This window comes from Sander vitreus, chromosome 18 (assembly GCF_031162955.1).
Source record: "Sander vitreus isolate 19-12246 chromosome 18, sanVit1, whole genome shotgun sequence".
Taxonomy (NCBI): domain Eukaryota; kingdom Metazoa; phylum Chordata; class Actinopteri; order Perciformes; family Percidae; genus Sander; species Sander vitreus.
This window is the reverse complement of record NC_135872.1, coordinates 27,926,407-27,950,330: the sequence shown is the minus strand read 5'-3', so window position 1 is coordinate 27,950,330 and position 23,924 is coordinate 27,926,407. Positions and strand designations below refer to the sequence as shown.

General features: G+C 41.8%; 3 protein-coding genes across 3 annotated transcripts in view; all 3 read left to right on the top strand.

Annotated features, from left to right (window-relative positions):
- Positions 1–1,537, top strand: part of tube1 (tubulin, epsilon 1) — a 38,432-nt gene extending 36,895 nt beyond the window's left edge. The window contains exon 13 of the mRNA XM_078274014.1: positions 1,477–1,537. The gene's annotated coding sequence lies outside the window, so the exon portion shown is untranslated. The remainder of the gene's footprint in view (positions 1–1,476) is intronic.
- LOC144533127 (solute carrier family 22 member 6) lies at positions 1,328–19,092 on the top strand. The gene is made up of 11 exons (XM_078274295.1): positions 1,328–1,678; positions 5,080–5,183; positions 5,408–5,562; positions 8,909–9,077; positions 11,020–11,143; positions 12,149–12,252; positions 13,952–14,163; positions 15,070–15,178; positions 16,581–16,826; positions 17,402–17,504; positions 18,991–19,092. Exons 1-11 carry the CDS (start codon positions 1,328–1,330, stop codon positions 19,090–19,092), a joined length of 1,779 nt encoding a protein of 592 aa, XP_078130421.1.
- A 1,951-nt stretch (positions 19,093–21,043) lies between these two features.
- On the top strand, positions 21,044–22,082 carry LOC144533609 (organic cation transporter protein-like). Its single transcript, XM_078275095.1, has 2 exons — positions 21,044–21,255; positions 21,859–22,082. The coding sequence occupies exons 1-2, from the start codon at positions 21,059–21,061 to the stop codon at positions 21,950–21,952; spliced, it is 291 nt and encodes a 96-aa protein (XP_078131221.1). The 5' UTR covers positions 21,044–21,058; the 3' UTR covers positions 21,953–22,082.
- The last annotated feature ends 1,842 nt before the right edge of the window (positions 22,083–23,924 follow it).

The window sequence follows — 23,924 nt, the reverse complement described above, 5'->3', positions numbered from 1 at the left end:
ATTTTGCCAAATGTCAGACAGGTTTATTATAGGAAACTAAAATGAAAATAACAATGAAAAATATCTTCAGTAAACTAAACAAAAACTAAAACCTTCAAGAAAAGCTAAACTGAAACTATATTGCCAGGTTAAAAACTAATGAAACTAAAATAAAAATGGATGTAAATGGGGCACCCTGGCAGCTCATCTGGTAGAGCATGTGCCCCATGTACCAAGGCTTAGGGGGGACTGAGTAGAGTGGGCCATACAGAATGCCTTTCTACAGGGCCCAGAATTTATGCTATGCCCCTGTTGGTGCCCTTTTCTTATATATCTACTCTAAAAAAAATTATATATATCTTTGTGTGTCTCATTAAACCTTTAGAACATTGTTAACTGAACAGCGCTTACTGCTTTCAGAATCAACTCCAGTCAAGCCAGAAGATAAAAAAGGGATAGGAACCACAAAACAATCCTGATCGTATGGTTTTGTAACAGCATGACTTTCACCCAAGGTTAATGTCCCACTGAGAACAAAAGAAGCTGTTTGACAGCTGAAGCAGAAATGCCATATAATACCTACCATAAACTGTTTACCATGTTTTAGAGAAGATACATTCTCAAAGTCACTGTTTATGACAGTCTAAAAGTGTTTACACACTTCAGTCTATAAAACTCCACCAAGTGAGGTTTGTCTTAAGAGATGGCCAAAAACTATGGCTATAAAGTCTACATGGGTTACCTAAGATTAACCATTATGTCATGACCCTTTTTGGAGTGAGAGAAGTAGGGGGAAAGAGTTTAAAGCAGCAGCTGAGGCATCATCAGACAGCAGCTCCGCCCACAGAGAGCAAACACCTCCCTCCTGTTTTAGTTCACTCCCATCCCCTAAGAGAGCCGCACAGTTCACTGCAGATAGTCCCAGATGTATTTCACACTGAAGCACGACACAAGGGGCGCGTCCAGACCAAAAAAAAAGCATTCCAGGGTTCTGCAGGAGTGTCACTTACTATAAATTGCCCGTTTTTTTTGTGCGGCGTCATGTTGTGGTATTTAACACCCCAATGTAGTCTTTCGATTTCATGATTATTGATTTCCGCCAGATCATTTTTATGACGTCCATGTTTTTCGAATGGCAGTTGAAGGCAGCTTTGTTTCACGGACACGCATCAGCAGTGTACAGTCTTTTATCTCAGACTTTTGTCTGACACTTGGCCTTCTTCCTCTGGTTGCTTGTGCATTTTTGGCAGCTCCATTTTCAGGGGCACTTTTGGACTTTCTGATTTGAATTACCAGATCTGTTACAGAATAGCACATTTGAAGTGTACATCTACAAAAAGCCAGAAAAATGAACTTTGATGAAATTATCTGTCTTATTGGAGGCTTTGGGAAGTTCCAGAAGATCTTGTATGTATGGATCTGTCTACCTCAGATCTTTCTGGCGTTCCACATGCTGGTCTCTGTCTTCACTGAGGCTGTTCCTCCGCATTTGTGTAGCTCCTCGAGGGCGGGCGCTCCGGCCTCTTCATATTTCAACTTCAGCCATCTGGCCGCCCTTGATGGCCGGCCTGAGCTGTCCTGCACGGTTCCCTTGAACCACAGCGGTGCTGTAGCTCTTGGCGATGGACACCCCGCTGGGAGATGCCAGAGAGGCTGGGAGTACAGCACAGAGACCTTCCAAAGTACCACAGTAACTGAGGTGAGTGGAGAAAACCAACTGCTTGTCTAGCAGATTGTAATATCTATGTTTTCAGCTGATGTTTCTCAATCAATGAATGAATCGATTTTATGTGACATGAAATCGTACAAGGTACAATTCCAGTGAAATGTTTTCCCATCAGCACAACTTGTGCATGATTCATCATAGAATGGAGGGGGGGGGAGGGGGCTGAGTATCGCAAAAGATTTACCGAATGGATTCCGATTCACAAGGTCCCGATTCGATCACATTTCAAATCAAGTCGGAAATGTAATCGGATCTCAATTAGTTTGGAGAAATTTCAGTCACAATCACAATTTTGCTTGGCTATAAAAGAGATTTTACAAAACTTGTGCTACAAAATTGTACTAGCAAGAAGCAACCCTCAAATATGTTTTATAATGCACCATGTTAATGTTTACATTAAGAATTGACTCCCAACAAGTACGTTTTACTTAACAGGACTGACATGATCGATACGTCCATGGTGATTTGGGGATTTTATTAATGGAAATCAGATCAATCAGACAAAGATCGATTTTGATATGAGAATGGCGCTGCCTTATTATTCACCTTACGTTCAGCCGGTCGAGGGTTAACTCAAACACCCTTGCACTTTCAGTTTAACGTGAGGACTCCATGCAGCTAATTCATGCGGAGGGGCTTAGCTGTGTTTCACAGTGGGCTCTGCTGATACCTGATATAGGTTTAAACAGGGTGGGGTTTGAGAGATGGACTCCTGCAGTGCAGGCATCTTCTGGCCTTCCCACACACTCTGCCACGCTACCATGTTTTGTAACTTTTTATCGTCAAGAAACCTTCAATTGACACAAATTAGACCACACCCCCCCATTTAATAAGATTCAGTTAATCGCAGTTTTATCAAAATCGCAATATGGACTAGTGCAATAGCCAAATCGCGGGGGGAGGGGGGCCATATGTGTCAAACAATTATGAATGAAGTATTGTGGGGCTGTAGAGCAACCATGCCTACAAATCCTATCCTACAGACTAAAGAAAACATCTTTGTTTGGTACAGATCCTCACAAAAATCGCACTATAACCACTTTTCAAATGTTTTAATACATATGAGATTAATGGGTAACACTTGAAGGTATCTACATAAGAGTGACATGACACTGTCATGACACTAAAAGAAGCGTTGTGTCATAAACGTTGTTTATGACACGTTCATGACAGAGTCATGTCACTCTTATGTACCTTCAAGTAAAGTGTACGTCGTCATACGTTTCCCCGTATATGCGCCAATAAAAGAAAATAGAAATACATGAATACATTTTGATTGAAAAAGCAATAATTGCATGAAAACAGGTTGTTGACGAGTCTCGGAGCTCGAGTCCGAGTCAAGTCTGAAGTCTTTAGGGTCGAGTCCGAGTCAAGTCTGAAGTCAGCTGTTTGTGCGACTTAAGTGCGACTCGAGTCCGAGTCTCAGACTCGAGTCCCCATCTCTGTCATATCGCAATCGCAATATCACTCAAAAATTACCGCAATTGGATATTTTCCTCATATGGTGCAGCCCTACCCCCATCGGATAGGATTTTAGTTTTTAGATGTTTTATTACAGAGAGTGTATGAAACCCATGACCACGAAAGTCAAACATTCTGTCACTGTGTTTGGACAAAGCAGTGTCACATGTGGCTATGTGACAGGTCAGCTCTGCAGTTGATTTAGAAGTTTCTGGAAGTTGGCCAGTCGTCCCCTGTGGCCCTTGATAAATAGATAGAGAGAGAGAGAGATAGAGAGATAGATAGATCTTTATTGTCATTGCATATAATTACACAATAAAACTTAGTTGGAGCAATCCAGTTTGCCGCATTTAAATACAATACAAAATATATGCACACACCTCACACCCACAACCCTTACTCATGGCCTCATACAGCTTCATGTCACGGTTCCTCTCCCAGTTCTTTTCCTAACCTCAACCGTCCCGTTGTTGTGGCCGGCGTGTGGCGTTTCATGTCCCCCACGTGTGGCGGTCCGTTCCGTTGTTGTCGCCGGCATGTGGCGTTTAATTTCCCCGTTGTGGCCGCGTGTGGCGGTCCGTCCTGTTGTTGTCGCCGGCGTGTGGCGTTTAATTTCCCCGTTTTTGCAGCCCAGCGTCATCATGAAATGGTAACGTTCGAAAATCGTGACCTGTACACGAAATAAACGAGAAAATCGTGACCTATACACAAATCAATAAATCAAAATAACGTGACCATTTCACGAACTGGCGTGAGACCTGGTTGCCTCATACACATACTCACACTAAAAATACACCTATTACCCATGGTTTAAATAAATAAATAAAATATCTATAAAATCTATAAAAAAAATTGAAATATAAGAAGCGGTGAATACAAAAGTTATTGCACAGACATTATTGCATAAGGTAGGAGAAATGGTCTGCATTTGAGTGTCCACCAGCTGTGGTGAATCTGGATGGGAAGTGGCTCTGTAAATGTCCAGCTGTTGATAATTTAAGGACCCTTAGTGGTATACAGGGTTTTTCCTAGCATTACAAGGCTAAGGTGCAGCACCCGAGCCATCTTGGGTACCACCTGAGCCAATGAATGTAAAATCAATGTGACCATCAAACCCAACCACATGACTTTTCTCAGCTGTGTGTGTTATTTATTTATTATCTGCTCTAGCTTTCCCAACGTTTTAGTCACAGATTTGGTAATAATAATGGTCCAAAATGATGTGAAATTGCATATTCTTTTTTTAATGAAAAACATCACATATTATTGAGGGAGGACCCTTAAACCCCCCACCAAATACATGCATCTAGGGAACACACTGGTATATACTGTGAATGGTTCTCACACAGAGCAGGTCTCTAGTTCAGCCTCAAGGACAGAACGATGAGAAATGAATGTATCACGCACACAGAAATGGACCCACAGATACACGACTCAGGTACGTAAAATACAATGGTTTATTGGCAAGCTAATAAGTCCAAGCAGCAGTGTCCAATAAACGGCAGGCAAAGGGAAAATCCAGGAAAATAGGCAACAGTCAAAATCCAAGGGGAACAACAGGAACTCAGGATAACAGGACACAGGGAAAAACGCTTGAAGGCTGAACACATGGAAGCAGACGATCTCGCACTGGGGTAAGGGGAAGACTGAACTCAAATACACAAGACAGGGGAGACAATGAGACACATGTGCAACACATTAGGGCAGGGACAGGTAATCACACAGGCAGGAAAATATACAACAGGAAGTAAAACAAGACAACACAAGAGAGAACAGAGAACCTACAAAATAAAACAGGAAATGGGAAAACTAACAAAGCATGAAACAAACTAAAAAACAGAAACTTGACAGGGAAGTAACGGGACAGAATGAAGAAAACTGTTTATATTGAACCTGTTCTGTGCTTCTTGCAGTGGGACCTGGTTTGTGACAGTGCCAACCTGAACATCATGGGCTCCTCCATATACATGTTGGGCCTCCTAGTTGGAGCTGTTTTGTTTGGAAGCTTGGCTGATAAGTACGTTTGATGACACCCATCCATCTTCAGAGCACTAATTGAATAGATGACGTAACTCCTTACCACTTGTTTCCGTTTCTGTCAACTGCATTACTTTCTAGACTTGTTTTCTTTTAATTCATCATTTAATTCATCATGTGCTGCCTTAGAATTATGCATAATTTCAAAAAAAAGTTTTGTTTACATGGAATGACAAAGTTCGGAAATGTCTTGTCTTGTTCCAGGTACGGTCGCAGGATCATCATTCTTTTTAACCTAGCCATCCAGGCTGTCTCTGGGGTCGGTGCTGCTTTCGCCCCTAATTTCTATGTCTACATTGCCCTTCGCTTTATGGTTGGAACATCTGTCTCTGGTGTCATCATGAATGCCTTTGTCCTAGGTCAGTGTCTTAAAGAAAGATGATGATTCAGGTTTGACCTGTCTTAAACAGTCTATGGATGTGATATACTGCCCCCCCGTCCCCTCCCCCCTCCCTCAATAGCAACTTGTCTCACCAGAGAGAATGTCGCAGATACAAGACAATTCAAGACAACTCATTTTCAATTCAAGGGGCTTTATTGGCATGCAAGTTTCAATAACAATGTTGCCAAAGCATCAGACAAAACACAATAAACAGTTACTGTATATGTACTGTAACGTCCCTCAATAAGCAGCCGGTGAGATGTTATAGCCAGTTTACTGTCGGTTTTATTACTGACTTGAATACAGGTTACTGTGGGCCGTAACCAACGCCAAAACAAAGAAACACCTCAGTGAAATACACGTTACCTCACATTACTCGCACACCCCGCAAGCCTCCATCTTCCACCTCCCTTCACTTCCTCTAGGACATCACAACAGCCACCCCCCCTTAGCTCTCAGCCAACTACAGGTGTACCATCTCCCGCGGCTCACTCTCATAGGAAGATGACATGCAGACAGCGTTCACAGCATCTAACTCACGTTTACTTCACTGACAGGCGGAAATCTCATGTTTAACTCAACATCTCTAATCTGGCCCCAACTACTGTGTATAAACCGTGATACTCTTAACATTAACATGAAGACATTAACCTGGAGAATTAACACAGTACATTAACCAAATAGGATGGGTTTATATCATTTTATGAATCTATTTGTATGGCAACTATCAAAAACAAAAGTTATTAAGCACTATGAAACAAAAAGTAAGTTCTAATAAAATGTAAAGACAGTCAAATTTAACATTAGATATAAATATGTACAGATATTTAAAACTGGGATATTTGTGTGTGTGTGTGTGTGTGTGTGTGTGTCATTCACTGTCCCTCAGGTTGTGGCATGTTTGTATATATTGGGCAGCAAGATAAGCCCTTTCTCCTTCACCCAGGAGAGTTTAATTTTGAATTTACATTAATCTATCTATAAATTGCAGGAATGTCTGTCTGTCTGTGTGTTATGTGCAAATCTCTCGAACCGTTAGTCCGATGGATTTGACAGGTGTCTTGCTACGGGTGCCAAGTTTGACGTTGTTTGGGTTAGAAATGCAAAAGATAAAAGAAGCACACATTGGCTTTTGTCCCTCTAGCCGCTGGCCACTCCCCCTCTCACACTGAGGACCAGAGACAGAGAGCAGCGGAGCTTTGGCAGCTAACTACTTTGGACTGTCTTTGACTTTGAATAAACAAACGACAATTCCCGAATTTAAGGACGTTTCAGAATACCACGCATGCAAAGCACAACCAGACAGAGACAGAGCGTGATGCCACTTATAGGCAGGCTATCTATCTAGTAAAGCGAGACGTATCTGTATGTATACATCATACCGCTTTTCGGTGAAAATCGCCGTTTTGAATGGGGAAAATGTCATCCACATGAATCGTGTAGATCCAAAGAGTTTTTATTTTGTGGGGCGGGGGGTCTGAGACCCGGTGCTAATACAGCACCGGTCCCTTAACGACCGTTATCTACCGGACTGAATTGCAACGCGGATTTCGGTGCCCCTGAAATGCCTGCGCTTCTCTCTGATGCTCGGAAAACGGACGTTCGAGGCAACCTAAACATTGCCGCATGTCACGGAAGTAAACACTGCACTTGACAGCAGGTAACGTTAGCCTACCGTTAGCTTGTAAACACTGCACTTGACAGCAGGTAACGTTAGCCTACCGTTAGCTTGTAAACACTACACTTGACAGCAGGTAACGTTAGCCTACCGTTAGCTTGTAAACACTGCACTTGACAGCAGGTAACGTTAGCCTACCGTTAGCTTGTAAACACTGCACTTGACAGCAGGTAACGTTAGCCTACCGTTAGCTTGTAAACACTACACTTGACAGCAGGTAACGTTAGCCTACCGTTAGCTTGTAAACACTGCACTTGACAGCAGGTAACGTTAGCCTACCGTTAGCTTGTAAACACTACACTTGACGGCAGGTAATGTTAGCCTACCGTTAGCTTGTAAACACTACACTTGACAGCAGGTAACATTAGCCTACCGTTAGCTTGTAAACACTACACTTGACAGCAGGTAATGTTAGCCTACCGTTAGCTAGTTAACACTACACTTGGCAGCAGGTAACGTTAACCTACCGTTAACCTCAAACAACACAGGACTTTCACCCCGGAGACCGGGGATCGCGTCCCGCATGTGACGATTCCTTTCCCTGTTGTTGTTTTCCTAAACACAACCGTTCCGTTGTTGTCCCGCGTCCCCCAGAGACGACGGCCGTCTCCCGCGTGTGACCTTTCCTTTCCCCGTTCTTCTTTTCCTAAACCCAACCTCCGTATAGATGCTTCCCATTACGTGCCCAAGACCACGAAATAAACGAGATAAACGTGTCCGTGTACATGAATCAATAGATAAAAAATAACGTGACTATTTCAGGAACTGCCGTGAGACTATTTTGAGCTCTCGCTCTCTCTCTCTCTGCTCTTGCTCTCTGTGTGTCTCTCTCTCTCTCGCTCTCTCTCTGTCTCTCGCTCTCGCTCTCTCTGTGTCTCTATCTCTCTCTGTTTGTCTCTCTCTCTCGCTCTTGCTCTCTGTGTGTCTCTCTCTCTCTCTGTGTGCTCTCTCTCTGTGTCTCTGTCTCACTCTCTCTCTCTGTGTCTCTCTCTGTGTCTCTCTCTGTGTGTCTCTCTCTGTGTGTCTCTCTCTCTGTGTGTCTCTCTGTGTGTCTCTCTCTCTCTCTGTCTCTCTCTCTGTGTCTCTCTCTGTGTGTGCTCTCTCTGTCTCTGTCTCTCTATGTGGGTGAACTAGTCCTTTTCAAGCTTTTGTTTTGTTTGTTACCTTAAGTTCAGTTTGAAAAATAATAACAATAATACCTTAATTTATATTTTAAAGTGCTTTACATTCATTTGAATAAAAACAACGAGCAGTTAATATAAGAAAGTAATTTAAAAAAAAGCAAGACAAAAATGACAGTTAATAAACAAACCAAAACATCAATAAAAAAGCAAGTCTGAAATAGTGAATCGTTTTCACTTTAAACTGTTTAAATACTGTTACACTATTTTTCAGAGATGGATGAATAACCAGTGTTAAAAAAAAAATAAGGGACAGTCCACTGATATTACACAAAAAGGCCCTACTAGTAATGAAAAGTACAACTAATTCTGTGTCTTCTGTGGCTCTGGACGAGTTGTGTCAGTCTGAGAAAATAACCTGCTGAATGATATGTATTGGACTGGGCTGATACACCTGTACATGTAGTTTCTTAAAGAGTTACTGTATGTACAGTATGTCCCTGCCCTGTTTGTCTCCCATGCAGGGATAGAGTGGACAGGATCTAAGCAGCGGATGTTGGCTGGTATAATCACTGACTACTTCTTTGGCGTCGGCTACATTTTGCTGGCCGGTATTGCGTACCTCATAAGAGACTGGCGCAAACTACAGCTAGCAATCTCAGCACCTGGTTTCCTCTTCATCTTTTACATCTGGTGAGTGGGTGGGCAGCAGTGTAACCCAGATTTAATTCGCTTCAGTTCAGTCACTTTATTATCCCAAATGGGAAACTTGATCTGCAGTCAGGAGTACAAGATCAAAAAAAAAACACATACTGTACAAACAACGTATAAATAAACAAAGACAACAATACAAAGACATGAAGTACAACAATGTTTCCTGAACGTAATACATACAACACAATTTTACACAAAAACACAGGAGCAATCTCGAAAAACTTCTACATCACGTGTGCAAATTTAGCCGAGTTATTGCACATGTGGTCTCGCATTGCCAGACCTTCCTCCACAGCGCCGCGGAGGAGGGTCTGGCTAGTCCACACAGCATTCTGGGATGGGACAAAAACGTATTAGTGATGGTTATTATAAAGTGTTACCTTGATGGTATATGTGAGTTTTACAAAAATGCTAGCGGCACTAAGTTAAATGTACTAACGGTAATTTATGCTTCTGCGTAAAATCTACGCCGTGGCTACGTATGTAGGTACGTGGAGACATGGACCTACGCCGTAGCCTGGCCTCTCGAAAAATGCATTTCCCCCGACTCATTTCCTGGTTCTCCTTCTCCATAAACATGAAATCAAGGAGAGGGTTAACTTCTCCTGCTCCAGATTTCCCACCGTGGTCAGAAAGAACAGCGGAGACACTCTGGTTCTCTCACTAGGACTCTAGAGTCACTACTCACTCTGAAGATAATCACCGTCACTCTCTCACTTCTTCCTCGCTCTACCACACACTCTCCACGCACACACACACATGCCGGCTCAACCCACACACAAACGCACAAGTATAAACTAAAGACATCTTTCAGTTAATTTGTTTACTTAGTTATTTTTGTAAACTCCAAAAATGGTGTGCAGCTCTGTTATCTAGGCAAATACAAGTATCGGATCGGGACTCACTATCGGCAGATATTTAATATTTAAAAAATTGGAACGAAGTCGGGGGCCAAAAAAGCTGATTGGGACATCCCTAGTGTGTATGGTTGGCAAGTGTCTTTGAAATTAACGACAGGCGGCCTGGGTTGTGTTGTGCTTTGTTAAAGTCAATGACAAAGATGCTACTTTTATGCAAAGACCTACTTTGAGCAGTATCTCTGCGGGCCTCGCTCGATGGTGTTTTAAGCCCCCAACGTCGACTTCAAGGCACTTAACCCTAACCCTAACCATTGCCTAATCCTAGTGCCTTCCAGGCAGCGCTGCCTGGAAGACGACGTTGGGGGCTTAAATACCAAACACCGTGTGCCTCTTGCTATAGATCTTACTTATAGAAAGTAATTCAGATTTTATTTATATAGCGCATTTTAAAACGAAGTGCTTCACAGGATACAAATACAGAAAAATAAGAAACTTACATATACAGCTATAAACAGAATACACCGACATATACAGAGGACTCAGATACATTACAGCCCCTGAGCAGGGAAAGAAAGTCAGTAGAAATTTTTTGAAGCCGTTTACCGACTCGGCTAATCCAACAAAGGAGGGAGGACAGTTCCAGAGTAGTCTCGCATTGCCAGACCTTCCTCCACAGCGCTGCAGAGGAGGGTCTGGCTACTCCACACAGCATTCCTGGATAGGAGAATAAACGTGCTCTGGTTTATTGCCATTTCTTTAAACCAATCACAATCATCTTGGACGGAGCCAAGGTGCCTCTGCTAAATGGGCTCGGGAAGGAACTTGTTTTGGTCGAACATGTGTACGTTCAAAAGTTGATTTAGTTGTGCAAACAAACCTGAATAATGGCTGCATTCTATTATGTTTGTGTTATGTATTATGTGTTCCAGTGTTAGGTAATGCTCTTTTTCTCTCTACAATAGGCCTATAACAAATTAATTTGGCCACAGTGTGAAATGTCTATCAAAGTGCCCCCCAGCAGCACAGTGGGTCATCTGAGCAATGTGTCTTTACGTTGTCAGGGTGTTGCCAAAGTCAGCTCGCTGGTTAATAGCCAATGACAGAAAAGAGGAAGCGTGGGAACTGATCCGAAAAGCAGCGCAGATGAATGGGAAGCCCCTCACCAAAGATTTGGAGATGTGTCAGGTAGAGATGCAACACCTTTTTTTTTTTTTTTTTTTTTTTTTTATTTACTACTGCATTCATTTAATCCTTTCAAAATGTCAGTAATAACAAATACCCTTTGCAGCCCAAACTGAAGTTGAAAGCCTGTGCAGATTTACCGATTTTTGAAAACAATAAGTCCTTGATTTCGGACAGAGGTGGAAAACAGTTTTAATGTAATATTTCCAGCTGACTAGTTATAAAACAAGAATCTTGTAAAATGGGTCCAATCTATGGTCAATGCAGAATACATGGAAGTAAAGAGAAACATAACGCTGTAACAGGCTCTTGTTTTGTTCTAAGCTGAAATACTTGGTCATATTTCCAAAAAGTATGTTTCTCTCACTGTGTTTTCACTCCATCAAAGTTAATTCAAACATTTGGTCGCCTCGTTTTGCCAACCAACCAACCAACCAAGCTAGCTAGCTGCTGCTAGCGTTAGCTGGTAACTTAAAGTAAAGATTTTCTGTGCTGCCATACATGCATATGAATGGCGACAGTACCTGCTGTTAAATCTCCACTGGTGTAACACTTGAGGAGGGTTGAAAATCGGCAACTTTCCCCCTTTAGCATTTAGCTTAGCGCAGTGCTATTGCAACCATTAACAACACTGGCTTGGCCGCGTCATCCTCCCCAGCAACCATTTTTACTTTGCATAAATGTTTCCATCAGTCATAATTATTTACCCTTGTATGGTGTTCGGGTCTGTGGGTCCCGTTTTCAATGTTTGCTAAAAGCAAAATTATGCTATTTATTATTTCTTCTAACTCAAACTCATTGGCCTTAAAAAATAAAAAATAACTTATTTTCAGTGACTGCACACGGTACACCCCCCGTTGTGTAACAAACAAATTGGCTGTGTAACAAAAATATAAACCCCACACAAGGGTTAAACATGCAAACTACTTAAACAGTACTGTGTTTTGTCCATTTATGGTCCTAACTCCAAAGTATCTTACTCACTGTTCTGCTCACTGTTTTCACCAGGTCTATAACATTGAAGAGAAAACTGAGGTGAAGAAAAATCACTTCTTAGACCTCGTTCGCACCCCAAAAATGAGGAAGCAGTCTTTGATTGTTTTTTATCTCTGGTGAGTATGAGCAGAGCATTCCCTTTCTCTTTCTCTTTATGTCAGTGTTCATATCTGAATCTAGAAAATGTTTGGACTTACGTCCATGTCAAGCTAACATTTGGCACGCCAAAAAGAGTAAAAGGGAACCACACGGGATAATTGTTTTTTTTTTTTTGTTTATTTCCTATTTGCTGTATGTAACAGTTTTTTGGTCTGGTCTTCCATCACTGAGGATAAAAACTACAACAACTACAGAAAACAAGTGACTTAATAGAGTTCCTGGGTCTCACAATGGGGATTAGTGACAGATTTTGGGAGTTAGAAGCACTGGAATACACATGTGGTCTCTCTTACATAACATTGATTTATGCTTCTGCGGAGGCTCCACGTAGAGCTTTCGCCGTAGCCTACGTAAGTGGCCTGATGTTTATACTTATACATATACTCCCTATACCTTTTAGGGAGAATAGAAGCTGTGTGTGCGTATGGAGTGTGTGGTCGAGCGAGTGAGAGAGTGACGGCGATGATCTTCGGACTGAGTAGTGACTCTAGAGTCCTAGTGAGAGAAACAGAGTCTCCCCTGTTCTTTCTGACCACGGTGGGAAATCTGGAGCAGGAGAAGTTAACCCTCTCCTTGATTTCATGTTGTTTATGGAAATACCAGGATGTACCAGGAAATGAGTTGGGGGGGGGGGGGGGGGCAACACACAGAGAGCGGATGGTGAGGGACGATGTCAGGCAATTATCCTGGAAATGTAATGTACTTCCGTTGATCCAGACTACTTGCATTTTATCTTAAAGTGCTCATATTATCCTCATTTTCAGGTTCATAATTGTATTTAGAGGTTATATCAGAATAGGTTTACATGGTTTAATTTTCAGAAAACACCATATTTTTGTTGTACTGCACATTGCTGCAGCTCCTCTTTTCACCCTGTGTGTTGAGCTCTCTGTTTTAGCTACAGAGTGAGACATCTCACTTCTGATCCATCTTTGTTGGGAGTCGCACATGCTCAGTAGCTAGGTAAGGACTACTAGCCAGTCAGAAGCAGAGTATGAGGGCGTGCCCTGACAGTAGCTAGGTAAGGACTACTAGCCAGTCAGAAGCAGAGTATGAGGGCGTGCCCTGACAGTACCTAGGTAAGGACTACTAGCCAGTCAGAAGCAGAGTATGAGGGCGTGCCCTTACAGTACCTAGGTAAGGACTACTAGCCAGTCAGAAGCAGAGTATGAGGGCGTGTCCTGCTAGCAGCTAGGCGAGCATTATAACGTGTGTTCCAAAGTGACCACGTTTGTCTCTGAAGTAAAGGCTGGACTACAACAGAGCTGTTTGGAGCAGTTTGTGAACAGTGTTTTCTGTTGGAGATGGTAAGTCCCTTTGGGCTTTTTCACTTTGGAAGCATATTACATGCACAAAAAAGATATATGACACAATAAAAGAAAGGGAAAACGCCAAAAAGCATAATATGAGCACTTTAAAGCCACCATATGTAGGATTTCTTAATTTAACGCCTTCAGTGGTAATATCAAGAACAGCACAGTGGAATTGTTTCTTTCTTGTAAATATTTGTTTCTTTTTTTTCTAAAATGTATCTCATCATTTTAAGGTTGCCACACATGCTAACTTTAGGACAAGTGTTTAGACGTAGTCTCATCTGTCTGCTGAATACAGGAACAGTGTGTTGGTTAAAATGATGCTATTTTTGATCTGTCTCAGGTTTGCCAACGTGCTCGTGTACTACGGCCTGTCTCTCAACATTTCTGACTTTGGAATGAACATCTATCTGACCCAGCTGATCTTTGGCCTGGTAGAGATGCCTGCACGCACCATCGCCCTGTTCACCCTCAACCGCTCCCGCAAGTTCTCCCAGCTAGCGTTCCTGGCTGTGGGTGGCACGGCCTGCCTGCTGACCATCTTCATCCCCAGTGGTATGGACACACACATGCCTAATGTACAGCTCAACTGCATACGTTTCATCTGAGATACAACTCAAAACAAGATGTTTTCTTTGCTTCTCTTTCACTTTACAAGACAGGGTTTCAGCAACATTTTAAGCCTTAAAAAGTCTTAAATTCGCTAAAGTATTGTGTTCTAGCTCTTAAATCATTTTAAACAGGTCTGAATTTTCCTACGGTCCATGCAACGCAACCTTATTATTTTTTAATTCCATGGTGTCGTAGTTCTTTTTTTCGTTAGGCCAATTATAATTTCGCTGTATTACGACTACAAATGAGACCAACATGCAACTTATGTTGCAGCCAATCAGCTTTCGTTTTATTACCGCGAGTCTCTTACAGATTGTACCACAGACATAAAACAGATGTTATTCTTCGGCCATGGGGAAGTGCAAGTTTAGTGATACTTGGCTTGAAAAAACTAAATTTAGTGCTTAGTTGCTGTTGTGATAAAGGTCTTACATTTCATTCATAATGGTCTTAAAAAGGTTTTAAAAAGTCTTAAACCTAAAATCTGCAGAAACCCTGCAAGATATTTAAGATGCGTCGTCGGAAAAAAAAGTCATTATGTCTCACTAAAACATTACTTATTAAGTTAATTGTGTCTTTTATTAATTGTTGTTAGATATTTTGACTTTATTAGACAAATACACTTGGTAAGATTTTGCCTTTTTTGCGGTGTATAAATATGGTAATGTTTTCCGTGGCTGGTGACTTTTCTCATTTTATCAAAATACACTTTGAGGCCCTATCTAATCAACAGATGTAGTTGGCAGGTGTGAAATAAGCATTTATAAGGGTTTTTATGTTCTATGCGTCCATGTTTTTTCCATGTTTATCAGTCTGTGTCAGAAGCCTTTTCTTGGACCTCTCCTCTAGAGCTGTCCGTCATTAAAACCGTGCTGGCCATGATTGGGAAGTTTGGGATCACAGCCTCTCTTTCCATCATTTACGTCTACTCAGCCGAGGTGTTCCCTACTGTTATCAGGTGAGTGTTTCCCTTTCCAAACACTCCTGTCTTCCTGATTTAAAAGCTTCCCAACAAAGTTCCCGAGGTACACGTACTGTATCGGCTTTTACTAAAAACCCAACCTGTTATTTTTGCCCATGTCCCTGAATGTTCGGGAACAGGTTGTATGATGTGTGATGTTCATTTTGAAATAAAGGTCAGCTGGGATCATGTTAGATAGACAGATAGAAATTGACAGTTTTTTTGATTTAGACAGCAAAAACAGGCTCTGTTTTTTTTTTTTGTTAACAAATGAAACAAATGTTACAGGTCAGCACCAGACGAAGGCAGGATACATGTTCTGTTAGGGCTGGGTACCAAATTCAGTACTATTCAGGCACCGACCCAATTGCCTCTGAAGTATTGAGTATCGAAAAATGCCTCGTCATTCAATACCCAATTTCAATACCTAAGGAGGAAATCTCATCACGCAGCATGTTTCTACAAAGATCTAATAATGTCTGTGATTGGCTGTCTAACGTTACACGTCGTCGAGACACGTAGGAAAAACTCTACGTTACACAGAGACGGGTCACGTAGTCGGAGCTGGAAAATGAATAAAAAGATTTGTATGTATATTTCTATTTATTTTATTTTATTTGCAGTATATCTTTAGGTTGGGAGTCTTCCACAAAAAAACTCCTCAAACCAGTTTTACAAAGCCAGAGAAAAACAGAACAGCAAATGAATAACCAGTCAGCTTACCAGTAGCCCCCCTACACTATCTCTGCGTACCCCCTAGGGGTCACGGACCCCCTGTTGAATGTCTCTGGTCTAAAACATTGCCAGTGTATCTCCTACCTCCGAGACGTGGGGGGAGATAATGACTAAGAGTTTCTCTTCTATGTAGGAGATATTATTTCATATGTAGGAGATCATATCTAAGAGTTTATCTCCTACGTATGAGATATTATTTCATATGTAGGAGATCATATCTAAGAGTTTATCTCCTACGTATGAGATATTATTTCATATGTAGGAGATCATATCTAAGAGTTTATCTCCTACGTATGAGATATTATTTCATATGTAGGAGATCATATCTAAGAGTTTATCTCCTACGTATGAGATATTATTTCATATGTAGGAGATCATATCTAAGAGTTTATCTCCTACGTATGAGATATTATTTCATATGTAGGAGATCATATCTTGATAGGATTTTTTGCTTTTAGATTTTTTTATCACAAAGTGTATAAAACCCATGACCCAAATAGTCATACATTCTGTCATTGTGTTACTTATGGATGGAATTATAGTCTTACTAAATAATTCCCCTTTTGGCTGGGGAAGCCCTGATACCCCCCTCAAGGACCCCACTTTGGGAACCGCTGCTCTAATGTGCCTTTAGGCTCTGACTGTCTGTGTGTGTCACTCACAGACAGAATGGGATCGGTATGGGCTCCATGTGTGCTCGCATTGGAGGAGTCCTGGCTCCTTTGATGTACCTTCTTAGGAGGATCAGTCCGCAGGCTCCCATGGTGCTGTGTGGCCTCTGCCCTCTCCTGGGCTCCGCCCTCACCCTGCTACTTCCTGAGACAGCCAACAAACCCCTGCCGGACACCATCGAAGACGTAGAGGGATCCAACCTCAGGTTTGACAACACCACTTTAGACCGTTGTTTCTAGTCTCGCAGCTCTGCTCAAACTGTCTGTAGCAGGCAGGATTTAAAGATCACAAGGTTTGAGATATCAGTATGTACTAATGGACTTCATCTGTATCACAGTTCTTACTAAAGGGCTAGGGGTTTGACTTAGTCTCACATTGCCACATCTTCCTCCACAGCGTTGCCGAGGAGGTCTGGCTAGTCCACACAACATTCCTGGATGGGAGCCAAACGTGCTCTGGTTTATTGGCATCTCTTTAAACCAATCACAATCGTCTTAGGGCGGTGCTAAGCTCGGGACGGAGCAATGGTGCCTCTGCTAAATAGTCTCAAAGTAAAGTAATGTCAATAAACCAGAGCACGATTTTTCTCCCCATCCCAGAATGCTGTGTGGACTAGCCAGAACCTCCTCTGCAGCGCTAGCGGAGGAAGGTGTGGCAAAGCGAGACTAGCGTTGGAGTCGAGGCGGAGTTATTTCTCTCGTCTAAAAGAAATGGAATTTGAAGACTCAGTGCCAGACTGTATTGTTGCTCTACAGCTGTACTGAGGCTCAAAGCTGACTGTACATCATTTGTTTCCATCTTTTTCTTTTTCAGCGCGGAGGATGGCGGTGTGAGGCCAGTCGTCTCGGAGAGAAAACCGCCAAAATGGACTGATGAACAGCAGCCGTGTGAGCTGCCACTTCTCATGAGGCACTCAGTATTTTTTCAGGACTATTCCAAAGGCAAACGTTTTCAGGTCTTTGCAAGATTTTGATAGCTTATACAGTTTCTCCGTGTTTGTTTTGTTGTTTGTTGTTTTTATATGCCATATTTGCTTTTGTTCCGTTGTGTTTTTTTTTACTGACAATACAAATTATGCTTTACAAATGAAGCATTACACAGCCATGAATACGTGTACATTCTCAAAGCCAAATCTTCTATCCACGTGGAGGTAAACACACAAGTCCTTAAGGAGCCATTATATATAGAAACTGGTGAAAGAGGTGTTGTATATGTACAAGACCTAATGAAAACACTCTTCACACTGTATCCTCTTACATAGCACCTATCTGCTGCAGGACTTCCAGCTAACGTGACTGTATTTTTCGTACACAACGCTTGAAATTACAGGAGTGTGACTTACGAGAGTACACTTCGGGACTTGAAGCTGCACTCATTCATTATTTCCGGTCACTTGGGGGCAGCAGAGCAAGCTGGAAGCTGTTGCACAATTCCAGCAATACCATTTATAGTGATTTATAACCAGCGTTGGGCAAGTTACTTCCAAAATGTAATACATTATAGATTACTAGTTACTGTCATTTGAGAGTAATTAGTTACATTACAATATTACTGTCTCTGAATTGTAATGCTTTACACTACTTTTGCGTTACTTTTGAGTTACTTTCACCAAAATAACAGCTGAAGTCTTGGCAGCTAGCTTGTGAATTTCACCACCGGATCAATAAAGTCTCCTCTTTATCCACTTGACTACATCATAGATTATTCATAATATTTTGTATAATTAATATGAATATGCAAAAATAACTGAAGCTATAAAAATAGAGAAGTAAAACGTACAATAGGCAAGTAGGAGAAAAATTAAAATACTCAATTAAAAGTACCTTACAGTTGTATTGAAGTACGGCATAGTTACTTTCCACGGCTGATAAAATGTAATGGTATTTACGTGTAGCAAGCTTCAACATTAATTCCCGACATGTTTCTGTCTGTCAGCAGCTCGGACACACCGCTGTCCGCGCCGATATTGTCCTTACCGTCTCTGGTTCTGGCTCTGACCACGGGAACAGAGACGGGACAGCTCGCTTCAACGCAGCGTAGGCTAATAGCACCTGAAAATAATCTCCATCTCGCAAATGTATCTGTCTCTGCAGTCATCTCAACCATCGAATACAGCAACAGGAAATAATACTCTGTATGAACTCTAAATAAGAACTCTAAAACAAGAATTCTTAAATATTGTAACAGGTATAATATTACAGAAATGTAAGTATGTATAGTGTAACTGTAATTGTGTTACTTTTTGTAACGTGTGTCTCCCAACACTGTTTATAACCCTATTCCACATCCATCCTAGCGACCATATCAGGTCTAGGTGTAATGTAGGATGTTGCTGAGTTTCATTGTTTCGAGGATGATGTCAGTGTGCGTGGTCAGTGAGTGACTCCGTTCTGCCAAAGCAGCTGGAGGTCATGAGCTGTGGGAAGCTGGCAGAGGGCAGTGAGGCTGTCGGCACTGACCGCCGGCCTGCAGACATCAGACAACGCAACTGCTGCTTCAGTTAGCAGAGCGGAGGCTGGAACACCAGTGTTGTCTGTAGCAGGCAGGATTCAAAGATCACACGCTCTGACATATATGTACTAATGGACTTCATTACTATCACAGTTCTTAATAAAGGTATAGGGTTTGACCTAGTCTTGCTTTGCCAGACCTTCCTCCACAGCGCTACAGAGGAGGGTCTGATGAGTCCACACAACATTCCTGGATGGGAGAAAAACGTGCTCTGGTTTATTGACATTTCTTTAAACCAATCACAAACGTCTTGGGCGGTACTAAGCGCTGACGGAGCAATGGTGCCTCTGCTAAATAGTCTCAGGAAGGAACTTGGTTTTGGTGGAACATGTGTACGTTCAGAAGTAGTTTTAGGGTTAACAGAAAACTCCGATTGGACAGATAGTCTAGCTAGCTGTCTGGATTTCACCCCTGCAGAGATCTGAGGAGCAGTTAACCATAGTCCTCACAAATCCACCAGGGGTTAGAACGCCAACACAGAGGAAGAGGAAGGAGACGGACATCCGGCCAAAAAGAGTGAAATCCGCTGAATTTCCGGCAGCAATGGAGCAATCCCAGAAGTGGAACGTCGTGGGATACAGACTACCTTAAACTTAACTGTATGGCTACCATAGTGGCTACCATAGCTACAATTGTTAAATTCAAAATAGGCCAATATATATTTATAATATGAAGGATTCATATTATTGTATATTTTCAGACATTTTTGAAAAAAAGAAAAAATTATTTTTCAACATAATGTGGTGGCCCCCCTACACTATCTCTGAGTACCCCCTAGGGGTCACGGACCCCCTGTTGAATGTCTCTGGTCTAAAAACATTGCCAGTGCATCTCCTACCTCCGAGACGTGGGGGGGGGGAGATAATGACTAAGAGTTTCTCTTCTACGTAGGAGATATTATTTCATATGTAGGAGATCATATCTAAGAGTTTATCTCCTACGTATGAGATATTATTTCATATGTAGGAGATCATATCTAAGAGTTTATCTCCTACGTATGAGATATTATTTCATATGTAGGAGATCATTTCTAAGAGTTTATCTCCTACGTATGAGATATTATTTCATATGTAGGAGATCATTTCTAAGAGTTTATCTCCTACGATGAGATATTATTTCATATGTAGGAGATCATATCTAAGAGTTTATCTCCCTACGTAGGAGATATTATTTCATATGTAGGAGATCATATCTAAGAGTTTCTCTTCTACGTATGAGATATTATTTCATATGTAGGAGATCATATCTAAGAGTTTATCTCCTACGTATGAGATATTATTTCATATGTAGGAGATCATATCTAAGAGTTTATCTCCTACGTAGGAGATATTATTTCATATGTAGGAGATCATATCTAAGAGTTTCTCTCCTACGTATGAGATATTATTTCATATGTAGGAGATCATATCTAAGAGTTTCTCCCTACGTATGAGATATTATTTCATATGTAGGAGATCATATCTAAGAGTTCATCTCCTGCGTATGAGATATTATTTCATATGTAGGAGATCATATCTAAGAGTTTATCTCCTACGTATGAGATATTATTTCATATGTAGGAGATCATTTCTAAGAGTTTATCTCCTACGTATGAGATATTATTTCATATGTAGGAGATCATATCTAAGAGTTTATCTCCTACGTATGAGATATTATTTCATATGTAGGAGATCATATCTAAGAGTTTATCCAATCGGAGGTTAAAAATGTTGATAGGATTTTTTGCTTTTAGATTTTTTTATCACAAAGTGTATAAAACCCATGACCCAAATAGTCATACATTCTGTCATTGTGTTACTTATGGATGGAATTATAGTCTTACTAAATAATTCCCCTTTTTGGCTGGGGGAAGCCCTGATACCCCCCCTCAAGGACCCCCACTTTGGGAACCGCTGCTCTAATGTGCCTTTAGGGTTCTGACTGTCTGTGTGTGTCACTCACAGACAGAATGGGATCGGTATGGGCTCCATGTGTGCTCGCATTGGAGGAGTCCTGGCTCCTTTGATGTACCTTCTTAGGAGGATCAGTCCGCAGGCTCCCATGGTGCTGTGTGGCCTCTGCCCTCTCCTGGGCTCCGCCCTCACCCTGCTACTTCCTGAGACAGCCAACAAACCCCTGCCGGACACCATCGAAGACGTAGAGGGATCCAACCTCAGGTTTGACAACACCACTTTAGACCGTTGTTTCTAGTCTCGCAGCTCTGCTCAAACTGTCTGTAGCAGGCAGGATTTAAAGATCACAAGGTTTGAGATATCAGTATGTACTAATGGACTTCATCTGTATCACAGTTCTTACTAAAGGGCTAGGGTTTGACTTAGTCTCACATTGCCACACCTTCCTCCACAGCGTTGCCGAGGAGGGTCTGGCTAGTCCACACAACATTCCTGGATGGGAGCCAAACGTGCTCTGGTTTATTGGCATCTCTTTAAACCAATCACAATCGTCTTGGGCGGTGCTAAGCTCCGGACGAAGCAATGGTGCCTCTGCTAAATAGTCTCAAAGTAAAGTAATGTCAATAAACCAGAGAACGTTTTTCTCCCATCCCAGAATGCTGTGTGGACTAGCCAGAACCTCCTCTGCAGCGCTGCGGAGGAAGGTGTGGCAAAGCGAGACTAGCGTTGGAGTCGAGGCGGAGTTATTTCTCTCGTCTAAAAGAAATGGAATTTGAAGACTCAGTGCCAGACTGTATTGTTGCTCTACAGCTGTACTGAGGCTCAAAGCTGACTGTACATCATTTGTTTCCATCTTTTCTTTTTCAGCGCGGAGGATGGCGGTGTGAGGCCAGTCGTCTCGGAGGAAAACCGCCAAAATGGACTGATGAACAGCAGCCGTGTGAGCTGCCACTTCTCATGAGGCACTCAGTATTTTTCGGGACTATTCCAAAGGCAAACGTTTTCAGGTCTTTGCAAGATTTTGATAGCTTATACAGTTTCTCCGTGTTTGTTTTGTTGTTTGTTGTTTTTATATGCCATATTTGCTTTTGTTCCGTTGTGTTTTTTTTTACTGACAATACAAATTATGCTTTACAAATTAAGCATTACACAGCCATGAATACGTGTACATTCTCAAAGCCAAATCTTCTATCCACGTGGAGGTAAACACACAAGTCCTTAAGGAGCCATTATATATAGAAACTGGTGAAAGAGGTGTTGTATATGTACAAGACCTAATGAAAACACTCTTCACACTGTATCCTCTTACATAGCACCTATCTGCTGCAGGACTTCCAGCTAACGTACTGTATTTTCGTACACAACGCTTGAAATTACAGGAGTGTGACTTACGAGAGTACACTTCGGGACTTGAAGCTGCACTCATTCATTATTTCCGGTCACTTGGGGGCAGCAGAGCAAGCTGGAAGCTGTTGCACAATTCCAGCAATACCATTTATAGTGATTTATAACCAGCGTTGGGCAAGTTACTTCCAAAATGTAATACATTATAGATTACTAGTTACTGTCATTTGAGAGTAATTAGTTACATTACAATATTACTGTCTCTGAATTGTAATGCTTTACACTACTTTTGCGTTACTTTTGAGTTACTTTCACCAAAATAACAGCTGAAGTCTTGGCAGCTAGCTTGTGAATTTCACCACCGGATCAATAAAGTCTCCTCTTTATCCACTTGACTACATCATAGATTATTCATAATATTTTGTATAATTAATATGAATATGCAAAATAACTGAAGCTATAAAAATAGAGAAGTAAAACGTACAATAGGCAAGTAGGAGAAAATTAAAATACTCAATTAAAAGTACCTTACAGTTGTATTGAAGTACGGCATAGTTACTTTCCACGGCTGATAAAATGTAATGGTATTTACGTGTAGCAAGCTTCAACATTAATTCCCGACATGTTTCTGTCTGTCAGCAGCTCGGACACACCGCTGTCCGCGCCGATATTGTCCTTACCGTCTCTGGTTCTGGCTCTGACCACGGGAACAGAGACGGGACAGCTCGCTTCAACGCAGCGTAGGCTAATAGCACCTGAAAATAATCTCCATCTCGCAAATGTATCTGTCTCTGCAGTCATCTCAACCATCGAATACAGCAACAGGAAATAATACTCTGTATGAACTCTAAATAAGAACTCTAAAACAAGAATTCTTAAATATTGTAACAGGTATAATATTACAGAAATGTAAGTATGTATAGTGTAACTGTAATTGTGTTACTTTTGTAACGTGTGTCTCCCAACACTGTTTATAACCCTATTCCAAATCCATCCTAGCGACCATATCAGGTCTAGGTGTAATGTAGGATGTTGCTGAGTTTCATTGTTTCGGAGGATGATGTCAGTGTGCGTGGTCAGCGTGTGACTCCGTTCTGCCAAAGCAGCTGGAGGTCATGAGCTGTGGGAAGCTGGCAGAGGGCAGCGAGGCTGTCGGCACTGACCGCCGGCCTGCAGACATCAGACAACGCAACTGCTGCTTCAGTTAGCAGAGCGGAGGCTGGAACACCAGTGTTGTCTGTAGCAGGCAGGATTCAAAGATCACACGCTCTGACATATATGTACTAATGGACTTCATTACTATCACAGTTCTTAATAAAGGTATAGGGTTTGACCTAGTCTTGCTTTGCCAGACCTTCCTCCACAGCGCTACAGAGGAGGGTCTGATGAGTCCACACAACATTCCTGGATGGGAGAAAAACGTGCTCTGGTTTATTGACATTTCTTTAAACCAATCACAAACGTCTTGGGCGGTACTAAGCGCCGGACGGAGCAATGGTGCCTCTGCTAAATAGTCTCAGGAAGGAACTTGGTTTTGGTGGAACATGTGGACGTTCAGAAGTAGTTTTAGGGTTAACAGAAAACTCAGA

Coding starts and splice junctions, on each gene's coding strand:
- LOC144533127 (XM_078274295.1), top strand. CDS start 1,328: ATGAACTTTGATGAAATTATCTGTCTTATTGGAGGCTTTGGGAAGTTC. Junction 15,179..16,580: donor GTGTTCCCTACTGTTATCAG/GTGAGTGTTTCC, acceptor TGTCACTCACAG/ACAGAATGGGATCGGTATGG. Junction 17,505..18,990: donor CACTTCTCATGAGGCACTCA/GTATTTTTTCAG, acceptor CTGCCAAAGCAG/CTGGAGGTCATGAGCTGTGG.
- LOC144533609 (XM_078275095.1), top strand. CDS start 21,059: ATGGGCTCCATGTGTGCTCGCATTGGAGGAGTCCTGGCTCCTTTGATG. Junction 21,256..21,858: donor GTAGAGGGATCCAACCTCAG/GTTTGACAACAC, acceptor TTTCTTTTTCAG/CGCGGAGGATGGCGGTGTGA.